Genomic DNA, 12,033 nt, shown 5'->3' on the forward strand with positions numbered 1-12,033 from the left:
ATCGAGATGAAATGGATGCTCCGTATGTGAGACGGTATTTAACGCAGTGTCCTGATTTAAAGACCTAAGAAGTTTATTGTCTGGGATTTATTATTTTTTTTTTTTGGTAGGGAGAGAAAGAAAGAAGCTTCTCAAAACCTCGAATGTATTTTAACAAACATTTAAAACTTACGAGCGAAAATTTTTATCGTCCAACTGTCGCAGAACAACAGCGTTATTAGCTGACTCGTTAACTGAAGAATACATCTTTGGTCAACGGCGGACCATCGAAGGGCCTAGCCGCCTGAGTCTGGAATCGGTAGGAAAGATAAAGTGCGTATTTCTTGTCTGAAGGGTGAAAACTAAAATCATTATACATCATATCATATCATCACACATCATGCATCATCGTACATCATTAAAGTTCGAAACCTAAGTTTAAATGTTCGAATCTTCGGATGTTCAGAAAGTGACGTCACCCAAAATTTTTTTTCTCCTGCCGTTACCGATCTATATAGACGAAAATCAGCTAGCCGAATTCCTCAGTCAGGAAACAACTGCTCAGTAGAGAGGACGTACGAGAATCGCGCTCCGCAGATCTCGACACCGGGTTCTCTACCTCCGTGGTTCCTACACTCCGGGTCCGCTACCTGGTGAAACTCGACTTCCGGGACAAGCGCTCCGTGGTTCCTGTGCTCCAGGTCCGCTACCAGGTGAAACTCGACTTTCAGGTTAAGCGCTCCGTAGTTTCTGTGCTCCAGGTCCGCTACCTAGTGAAACTCGACTTCCGGGATAAGCGCTCCGTGGTTCCTGTGCTCCAGGTCCGCTACCAGGTGAAACTCGACTTTCAGGTCAAGCGCTCCGTAGTTTCTATGCTCCAGGTACGCTACCTGGTGAAACTCGACTTCCGGGATGAGCGCTCCGTGGTTTCTGTGCTCCAGGTCCGCTACCTGGTGAAACTCGACTTCTGGGACAAGCGCCCCGTAGTTTCTGCGCTCAAGGTCCACTACCTGGTGGAACTTCGCTTCCAGGACAATCGCGTCGTGGTTCCTATGCTCAAGGTACACTACCTGCAGAAAATCGACTTCCTGGACAAGCGCTCCGTAGTTTCTGCGCTCAAAGTCCGCTACCTGGTGAAACTCGACCTGCAGGATGACCGCTCCGTGGATCCTACGCTCCAAGTCGACTACCTGGTGAAACTCGACTTCCAGGACAAGCGCTTTGTAGTTTCCATGCTTCAGGTCCGCTACCTGGTGAACCTCGACTTCCAAAACGAGCGCTCCGTAGTTCTGGCCGTCCAAGTCCTCCACCTGGTGGATTTTGACGGCCAGAAAATGCACTCCGTAGTTCTGGCAGTCCAGTTTCTTGACCTGGTGACTTTTGACCAAGCGCTACGTAGTTTCTGCGCTCCAGGTCCGCTTCATGGTGAAACTGGACTTCCAGAACAAGCGCTCCATAGTTTCTGCGCTCAAGGTCATCAAACCAATACGCATGCTTCAGATAACTTTTTGAATCGGAGAAAAGAACCGAACGACCAGGATCAAAAAATTGCAATTGGTGAGTGGTTGGCATTGTATACATCGAAATACATGACAATAACGTCGTTCAATTAGAGCTAAAATTGTTGTGCGTAGTGTTTCAAATCTGTCAGCACTGAGCTAATCGTTCTGTGGTATTTTTTGATGAAATTTATTGTCACAAAATCACAATACGTTATACTTACATGCATGTGTAAACGTGATTTGTAACATTATACAAGAAAAATCTTACGTGCAGATTCGGTATGCGTCACATGCACAAAGACGGTGTTCATTCTGTATACTGCGAAACTAATACCAGAATTTTTTGGGAAGTCATCGTGCACCAGTCTCCCCTACAACTTTGTCAGATGGTAAAACACTGACAACGAGTAAGCGAGCGCACGAGCACAAAAACCAGTTACACTAGGCATCCGACTCCGAGCGAGGTTTCGCGAGCGAGTGTTTCAAAACTAGTTATTTATAATTAGCGCACCATTCTATTATCGATGTACCAAAATGACCCAAAAAACCGTGATATGATATTAATTGTTGAGCTCAAACGTAAAAAGTAACGATTTTCACCATGAAAATTCTGAACGAAAATGAATATGATTTAACGTCTTCTTCTGAGTTTTTTAGTTAATCGATGATATAAATATGGGTATATCAATAAAAAGAAATTTTGGTTTTTACATTTCAGACAAAAATCACGTACTCCATCTTTCCGGTCAATTTGAGATTCCAGCGGCGAGGCGCCTCAATGACCAGCTAATAACTTCAGCATTTTGCGACAATTGATAATGAGTAGATTTTTCTTGTACTGTACAAGTGTGAGTTGAAATACACTGAAAGTTTTAAAGAGCTTCGTGAGTTATCTGTGATCGTACCCCTACTTACACTCCTACCGCTACTCCTACTCCTACACCTACTTTGGTCCCAGATTCGATTCGTATGACCGTTGCCTGAATAATTGGACCCTCAGGAACTCGGAAAATGCAGCAAGAAGAGCGTAGGCCCAACAGGAGAGAAACGGCTAGCGAAAAAGCACCTGCTGAAAAAGGTCGAAACACAGAATCTCGTTTTTTGGCTGTAACTTTAGATGCGTTGATCGCAGCATGTTTAGACCGCGCCCAATCGATTTCTCTCGCAAAATTACGTCAAAATAGTGCATGAAAGAATTTCTTCCGGCACTTTTCAAAATCGTGAAAATTATCGCCAAAAATACAAAGGGGTTAGACTTACTTTTTCTTCGATTTTGGAGCCGAAAGTTTTTGGTCTCAGATTCGATTTGAATGAACCTCACCTGACTAATCGGACCCTCAGGATCTCGGAAAACGCAGCGAAAAGAGCGTAGGACCAACAGGAGAGAAAGGGCGAGCGAAAAAGCACCTGCTGAAAAATGTCGAAACACAGGATCTCGTTTTTTGGCTGTAACTTTAGATGCGTTGATCGCAGCGTATTGGGACTGGGCCCAATCGATTTCTCTCGCAAAATTACGTCGCAATAGTGCATGAAAGAATTTATTCCGGCACTTTTTAAAATCGCGAAAATTTTCGCCAAAAACACAAAGGGGTTAGCCTTACTTTTTTTTTGGGCAAAAAACTTTTGGTCTCAGATTCGATTTGGATGACTCTTTCTCGATTACTTGGACCCCCAGCAACTCAGAAAACGCAGCAAAAGCAGCCTAGGACCAACAAGACAGATATGGCGGCGGAAAGAGCACCAGTCGAAAAATGTCGAAAACACAGGTTCTCGTTTTTTTGCTGCAACTTCTGATGCGTTGATCGCAGCATGTTGGGACCGCGCCCAATCGATTTCTCTCGCAAATTTGCGTCGGAATAGTGCATGAAAGAATTTATTCCAGCACTTTTTAAAATCGTGAAAATTTTCGCCAAAAACACAAAGGGGTTAGCCTTACTTTTTTTTTGAGCAAAAAACTTTTGGTCTCAGATTCGATTTGGATGACTCTTTCTCGACTACTTGGACCCCCAGCAACTCAGAAAACGCAGCAAAAGCAGCGTAGGACCAACAGGAGAGAAATGGCGAGCGAAAAAGCACCTGCTGGAAAATGTCGAAATCACAGGTTCTCGTTCTTTTGCTGTAACTTCTGATGCGTTGATCGCAGCGTATTGGGACTGGGCCCAATCGATTTTTCTCGCAAAATTACGTCGGAATAGTGCATGAAAGAATTTATTCCAGCACTTTTTAAAATCGCGAAAATTTTCGCCAAAAACACAAAGGGGTTAGCCTTACTTTTTTTTTTGAGCAAAAAACTTTTGGTCTCAGATTCGATTTGGATGACTCTTTCTCGACTACTTGGACCCCCAGCAACTCAGAAAACGCAGCAAAAGCAGCGTAGGACCAACAGGAGAGAAATGGCGAGCGAAAAAGCACCTGCCGAAAAATGTCGAAAACACAGGTTCTCGTTTTTTTGCTGTAACTTCTGATGCGTTGATCGCAGCGTATTGGGACTGGGCCCAATCGATTTTTCTCGCAAAATTACGTCGGAATAGTGCATGAAAGAATTTATTCCAGCACTTTTCAAAATCGTGAAAATTATCGCCAAAAATACAAAGGGGTTAGACTTACTTTTTCTTCGATTTTGGAGCCGAAAGTTTTTGGTCTCAGATTCGATTTGAATGAACCTCACCTGACTAATCGGACCCTCAGGATCTCGGAAAACGCAGCGAAAAGAGCGTAGGACCAACAGGAGAGAAAGGGCGAGCGAAAAAGCACCTGCTGAAAAATGTCGAAACACAGGATCTCGTTTTTTGGCTGTAACTTTAGATGCGTTGATCGCAGCGTATTGGGACTGGGCCCAATCGATTTCTCTCGCAAAATTACGTCGCAATAGTGCATGAAAGAATTTATTCCAGCACTTTTTAAAATCGCGAAAATTTTCGCCAAAAACACAAAGGGGTTAGCCTTACTTTTTTTTTGAGCAAAAAACTTTTGGTCTTAGATTCGATTTGAATGACTCTTTCTCGACTACTTGGACCCCCAGCAACTCAGAAAACGCAGCAAAAGCAGCGTAGGACCAACAGGAGAGAAATGGCGAGCGAAAAAGCACCTGCTGAAAAATGTCGAAAACACAGGTTCTCGTTTTTTTGCTGTAACTTCTGATGCGTTGATCGCAGCGTATTGGGACGTGGCCCAATCGATTTCTCTCGCAAAATTACGTCGGAATAGTGCATGAAAGAATTTATTCCAGCACTTTTTAAAATCGCGAAAATTTTCGCCAAAAACACAAAGGGGTTAGCCTTACTTTTTTTTTGAGCAAAAAACTTTTGGTCTCAGATTCGATTTGGATGACTCTTTCTCGACTGATTGGACCCCCAGCAACTCAGAAAACGCAGCAAAAGCAGCGTAGGACCAACAGGAGAGAAATGGCGAGCGAAAAAGCACCTGCTGGAAAATGTCGAAATCACAGGTTCTCGTTTTTTTGCTGTAACTTCTGATGCGTTGATCGCAGCGTATTGGGACTGGGCCCAATCGATTTTTCTCGCAAAATTACGTCGGAATAGTGCATGAAAGAATTTATTCCAGCACTTTTTAAAATCGCGAAAATTTTCGCCAAAAACACAAAGGGGTCAGCCTTACTTTTTTTTTGGGCAAAAAACTTTCGGTCTCAGATTGGATTTGGATGACTCTTTCTCGACTAATTGGACCTCCAGCAACTCAGAAAACGCAGCAAAAGCAGCGTAGGACCAACAGGAGAGAAATGGCGAGCGAAAAAGCACCTGCTGAAAAATGTCGAAAACACAGGTTCTCGTTTTTTTGCTGTAACTTCTGATGCGTTGATCGCAGCGTATTGGGACTGGGCCCAATCGATTTCTCTTCCAAAATTACGTCGGAATAGTGCATGAAAGAATTTATTCCAGCACTTTTTAAAATCGCGAAAATTTTCGCCAAAAACACAAAGGGGTTAGCCTTTTTGAGCAAAAAACTTTTGGTCTCAGATTCGATTTGGATGACTCTTTCTCGACTAATTGGACCCCCAGCAACTCAGAAAAAGCAGCAAAAGCAGCGTAGGACCAACAGGAGAGAAATGGCGAGCGAAAAAGCACCTGCTGAAAAATGTCGAAAACACAGGTTCTCGTTTTTTTGCTGTAACTTCTGATGCGTTGATCGCAGCATGTTGGGACCGCGCCCAATCGATTTCTCTCGCAAATTTGCGTTGGAATAGTGCATGAAAGAATTTATTCTAGCACTTTTCAAAATCGCGAAAATTTTCGCCAAAAACACAAAGGGGTTAGCCTTTCGTAGGGGAGGATCTGACACCGCCTGGCCTGATCAGGGCTATGGTAGGGTCTAGAGAGGGATGGGTGGCGGTGGCTAGCTTCGCGGAGCGGGTCATGACGGCCAAGGAACAGCGGGAGCGGTTACGACAGCGAACGCGGCGCAGCGTGCACCGCGCGACCCGCTTGAGCGGGAGAAATGGGGGTGGTTCGCGTGTAAGCGCGGGCATGACGTAGACTCGGACCTACACGGGCAGGGGTCCAAACGGATTTGCGGGACGGGACACCGGTCGACCTCAGCCCGGTCCTTAGGGTCGGGGCCGTGGTTCGGGGGTGGAGGGGAGAGGAGGGGTGCAGGGCAACTTGGAATCTGGTGCCAGGATAGGTGAGACGCTAGGCGATAGGATGACGTTAAGGTCGTTCCGGCCATGCCCCCCTCTTCTTCTTCTTCTTCTTCTTCTGCCTCTCTCTCTTCGTCCCCCGGCCCGGGGACAGCGGATGTGACGGTCGCGCCGGATACATCTTCCCCCGGATCCGCAAGGGCAGGGCGCTCATTATCGCGAACATCGAGCACCGAGTGGGGGTCTCCATTCGCTTGACAGCTCCGTTAAGCGGAGTTTTTCGTCGTAGCAGCAACAAAAGACGTCCCACCAGCGGGCAGGGTCGTCCCTCGCGAGAGGACGCTGAGCATAGGATGTAGCGGGAGGGAGCCGGGAGGCGCAACTCCCGGATAGGCGTTAGAGTAAGGTCCGCGCGTAACCGCGAAGGTGCCGGGGGGATCCCTGAGGTTATGCCTCGCGCGGTTCCGGGGAGTCCCCCCTACTCGTACCAGAGTGGCCGCTGGTTTTTTAGTGGGTGCGAGTCCCACACTACCCTGAAGCTTCTTGCGCGAAGCTCCAGGGTGTGCATAAGGCATTTTTACCAGCGTTATCAAAAAAAAAAAAAAAAAAAAAAAAAAAAGGGGTTAGCCTTACTTTTTTTTTGAGCAAAAAACTTTTGGTCTCAGATTCGATTTGGATGACTCTTTCTCGACTACTTGGACCCCCAGCAACTCAGAAAACGCAGCAAAAGCAGCCTAGGACCAACAAGACAGATATGGCGGCGGAAAGAGCACCAGTCGAAAAATGTCGAAAACACAGGTTCTCGTTTTTTTGCTGTAACTTCTGATGCGTTGATCGCAGCATGTTGGGACCGCGCCCAATCGATTTCTCTCGCAAATTTACGTTGGAATAGTGCATGAAAGAATTTATTCCAGCACTTTTTAAAATCGCGAAAATTTTCGCCAAAAACACAAAGGGGTTAGCCTTACTTTTTTTTTGGGCAAAAAACTTTCGGTCTCAGATTCGATTTGGATGACTTTTTCTTAACTAATTGGACCCCCAGCAACTCAGGAAACGCAGCAAAAGCAGCGTAGGACCAACAGGAGAGAAATGGCGAGCGAAAAAGCACCTGCTGAAAAATGTCGAAAACACAGGTTCTCGTTTTTTTGCTGTAACTTCTGATGCGTTGATCGCAGCGTATTGGGACTGGGCCCAATCGATTTCTCTCGCAAAATTGTGTCGGAATAGTGCATGAAAAAATTTATTCCAGCACTTTTTAAAATCGCGAAAATTTTCGCCAAAAATACAAAGGGGTTTAATGGTTTAATGGTTTATTTTTCATCTTTTCCATGACAATATTGGAAAACATTATTGCAAAATTAAAAATAAACAAAGTCTTAAGTCCAAAACCTTAGCCTAGTTCTATATTACTATTTAAGATCTAGGGATAAAAAATTAGAACGGAGAATAGAACAGAGAAAGACGGCGAAGACAATGTCAGAAGAAAAGCAAAAAAGAAAAGAAAAGAAAGCAGAAGAAAGCTAACAAAGCAGCAACATAGAAACGTGGGAAACAGGAGGTGGAGAAGACTAGATGACGAGTCGCCATCAAGAGCGGGTCTCTTCTGTCCGGAAGAGATGCTGATATAGATCGCGTTTAAAAACAGCAAGCGTCGAGACAAACCAGAGTGCGGTAGGTAGAGAGTTCCAGTAGGTAGAGAGTTCCAGTATCGGTTAGCCTTACTTTTTCTTCGATTTTGGAGCCGAAAGTTTTTGGTCTCAGATTCGATTTGAATGACCCTTACCTGACTAATTGGACCCTCAGGAACTCGGAAAACGCAGCGAGAGGAGCGTAGGACCAACAGGAGAAAAACGGCTAGCGAAAAAGCACCTGCTGAAAAATGTCGAAAACACAAGATCTCGTTTTTTGGCTGTAATTTTAGATGCGTTGGGGTGGGGTGGGGTAGGGTAGGGTAGGGTCCTCCCACCCCACCCTCTGCTACTTTAACTCCTACTTACACTCCTACGCCTACTCCTACTCCTACTCTTACTACTCCTACTTCTACCCCTACCTACTACCCCCCACTACCTTGGACCACCTTCGTCCTCCTCGTCCTCTTCGACCTCCGCCTCCGCATTCTCCTCCTCATCCAGCCACCTTCTATCACCACCAACCATAGCCAAGCTCCTCCAACAACCACCGATAACAATCTCTTATACCTTGAATAGTAATAAATATTTTCAGTATAAGAACATATCAAAAATATTGTGTAAGGATTACTATAATTAATTAATTAATTAATAATATAGTAAATTTTATTAGCGCATTCATAGCTACTGAATTTGTGCTTGTGCGAAAAATGGATTGATATAATTTATTGTAAACATGACATGTTCGAAAAATTTTAGATGAAATATATTTAAAATTGCCATTAAGTATTATAAAAATGTTATACTCACCGTGCACAAATCCTCGATCTTCTTATCCACCTTGTACTCTTCGTCTTCCTCGTCCTCTTTCTCCTCGTCCTCCTCCTCGTCCACCTTGATCACCCGCACCACCCCTAACCACCTCCGACCGCCTCCAACCACCGCCAACCACCTCGGGTTATACCTCGAATACTAATAAATATTTTCAGTATCAGATCACATCAAAAATATTGTGTAAGGCATAATATAATTTTTTTATTGACACATTTTATCAAAATGATAATGAGGAAATACTATCCAATGAGCTACGGAGCGCGTGTCCTTGAAGTCGAGTTTCACCAGGTAGTGGACCTTGAGCGCAGAAACTACGGAGCGCTTGACCTGGAAGTCGAGTTCCTGCCGGTAGTGGACCTTGAGCGCAGGAGCTACAGAGCGCTCGTCCCGGAAGTCAAGTTTCACCAGGTAACGGTCCTGGAGCGCAGAAACCATGGAGCGCTTGTCCTGGAAGTCGAGTTCCTGCCGGTAATGGACCTTGAGCGCAGAAACTACGGAGCGCTTGTCCCGGAAGTCAAGTTACACCAGGTAGCACCTGGAGCGCAGGAACCACGGAGCGCTTGTCCTGGAAGTCGAATTCCTGCAGGTGATGGACCTTGAGCGCAGAAACTACGGAGCGCTTTTCCTGGAAATCGAGTTTCACCAGATAGCGGACCTGGAGCGCAGGAACCACGGAGCGCTTGTCCTGGAAGTCGAGATTCACCAGGAAGCCGACCTGGAGCGCACGAACCACGGAGCGCTTGTCCCGGAAGACGAGTTTCACCAGGTAACCGACCTGAAGCGCAGAAACTACGGAGAGCTTGACCTGTAAGTTGAGTTTCACCAGGTATCCGACCTGGAGCGCAGGAACCACGGAGCGCTTTTCCCGGAAGTCGAGTTTCACCAGGTAGCGGACCTGGAGCATAGAAACTACGGAGCGCTTGTCCTGGAACGCGAGTTGCACCAGGAAGAGGACCCGAAGTGCAGGAACCACGGAGGCAGAGAACCCGGTACTCGAAATCTGCGGAGCGCGATTCTCGTACGTCCTCTCTACTGAGCGGTTGTTTCCTGACTGAGGAATTCGGCTAGCTGATTTTCGTCTATATAGATCGGTAACGTCAGGAGAAAAAAAATTTTGGGTGACGTCACTTTCTGAACATCCGAAGATTCGAACATTTAAACTTTGGTTTCGAACTTTAATGGTGTACGATGATGCATGATGTATGATGATATGATATGATGTATAATGATTTTAGTTTTTACCCTTCAGACAAGAAATACGCACTTTATCTTTTCTGCCGATTCCAGACTCAGGCGGCTAGGCCCTTCGATGGTCAGGCGTTGACTAAACATATATTCTTCAGTTAGTTATTAACTGGTCAACTAATAACGCTGCCGTTCTGCGACAGTTGGATAATAAAAATTTTTGCTCGTACTTTTCAAATGTGTGTTAAAATACATTCGAAGTTTTAAAAAGCTTCGTTCTATCTCTTCCTGTCAAAAAAAAAAAAAAAAATCGCCGGCAATCACTTTTTGAGGTCTTTAAATCAGGACATTGCGTTAAATACTGTCTCATATACGGAGCATCCTATTTCATCTCGATCAAAATTAGCGCATCCGTGATGTATTGCAGTTACTCTGAATTTTTTTCCATACGAACACTTTTCGAAAAACAATTCTGCTGCTCTACCCAACGTAGATATTTCACTTGCGACTAGCTAAAACAGCGTTTCGAGTCTATGCCTACGAAAATTCAAGATCGAGAGAGCAAATGAAAAGTTGTTGGAATAATTACGAATAATAATGTTATAGAATACATGGAAGAGCAGGGGGACGAAGAGGACGAAGGTGGTCGGTGGTGATCGGAGGTGTTAGGGGTGGTTGGAGGTCTTCGGAAATGGTAGGAGGTGTTAGGCGTTGGTAGGAGGTGGCAGGGGGTGGTCGGAGGTGGCAGGAGGTGGTCGGAGGTGTTCGGAAATGGTAGGAGGTGCTAGGAGCTGGTAGGAGGTGGTTTGAGGCGGTAGGGAGCTATAGGATGTGGACGGAGATGGTAGGAGTTGTTTGGAGGTGGTAGGAGGTGGCAGGTAGTGTTTGGCGGTGGTTGGAGGCGGTAGAAAGTGTTTGGCGGTGGTTGGAGGCGGTAGAAAGTGTTTGGTGGTGGTCGGAAATGATCGGCGCTGGTCGAGGAGGACGAGGACGACGAGTGGCGCGGTGAGGGGGAGGAGCAGGAGGATGAAGGTGTTCGGAGGTGGAAGGAGGTGGTTGACGGCGGTTGGCGGTGGACGCGGTGGCCGTCGGTGGCAATTGGCGTTGGACGCGGTTACACATCTTCTCACGGGGTTGATCGAGCTGATCGACATATTTAAATCGCAGTCGACAAGTAGTCTTACGTACTCACTTTGTACCGACTCAATCTCAAGCTTCCATACCGACACTACTTTGGCTACTGCGAATGTCGGTGCGAGCCCATTAGGTAGAGTCGATAGAGCAGATCCCTCCTAAGCTCCCAGGCCCACTCGGCCGTCGAAAACTGGTCACCAAAATTTACCCAAAGGTATGCGTCCTTATATTCCTCAGTCAACGAGTTGGTGTTACAACCACGGTCTTACATACAGGTCTGGAAACTCGGTCAAAATTTTAGCGGTGGGGGTGTCCTCTTATTGAAGCACCGATCCGCTTCCGGCATAGTGGCCATGTTGAAGACAATTTGTAAATGACGGTCTCCGCGTTGGCGTTAGAGGCACGGAGCCACGGAGCATTAAAGGTATATGTTTTCCGTCAAGCGCTACGTCACGGTCCAATTTTAGTAGATGATTTTCAGCAAATTTCTCATTGCGTGGACCATTATGTTCAATTTGATTGGTTTCATATATAAATCGCGTAGACTTCATTTCCGTTTGTATTTTCTGCCTACTACGGATACTGAGGGTCTGGGCCTATCACAGCGCTACCTGGCGGCAGATTTTTTTGAAACCACTTTTTGACTCGATACCCAACCAAGATTGTGCTCCTCTTTAATGCTCCGTGCTCATAACTAATCTTCCCAAGTTACACGTCCATATTCAAGGTTCGTAATCGTGTGTCTTGCCGGCTGCTGGTGCCACGCGTCAAAATATCAGTTGTGAACGAAGAAAATATCGTAAAAACACTACAAAATGTCGGTCGTTGCAGTACTGGGAAAATTCTGGCAAGAGTATACGAAGAATACTCCGAAAAAATTGAAGATCATCGACGCGTATCTGTTCTACATATTTCTGACAGGAGTCACACAATTCGTCTACTGCTGTTTGGTCGGTACATTCCCATTCAATAGTTTCCTCAGCGGTTTTATCTCCTGCGTTTCATGCTTCGTTCTCGGCGGTAAGTGGCCCTCTTCTTCGATATCGAATAATAACGCGATATTCTTCAACTGTGCACGTATACGAAAGTGTTAGGTTAACGAATCTGTTGCACTGTACATTGATCCAAACTTGAATTCGCATGCATCCTGTCTCAATGTATTTTCATTTTTCTA

At 45.7% G+C, this 12,033-nt stretch overlaps 1 protein-coding gene across 2 annotated transcripts in view; it reads left to right on the plus strand.

The window, feature by feature from the left end:
* The first annotated feature begins 11,557 nt into the window (after positions 1-11,557).
* Positions 11,558-12,033, plus strand: part of Dad1 (dolichyl-diphosphooligosaccharide--protein glycosyltransferase subunit) — a 62,440-nt gene continuing 61,964 nt past the window's right edge. For both annotated transcript variants that reach the window (XR_011176257.1, XM_046609338.2), the window contains exon 1: positions 11,558-11,879. Coding sequence is in view for 1 of the 2 variants with exons in the window: in XM_046609338.2 (XP_046465294.1) it covers positions 11,675-11,879 (205 nt within the window). In the remaining variant the exon portion in view is untranslated. The remainder of the gene's footprint in view (positions 11,880-12,033) is intronic.

Source organism: Neodiprion pinetum, chromosome 1 (assembly GCF_021155775.2).
Source record: "Neodiprion pinetum isolate iyNeoPine1 chromosome 1, iyNeoPine1.2, whole genome shotgun sequence".
NCBI classification, from domain to species: domain Eukaryota; kingdom Metazoa; phylum Arthropoda; class Insecta; order Hymenoptera; family Diprionidae; genus Neodiprion; species Neodiprion pinetum.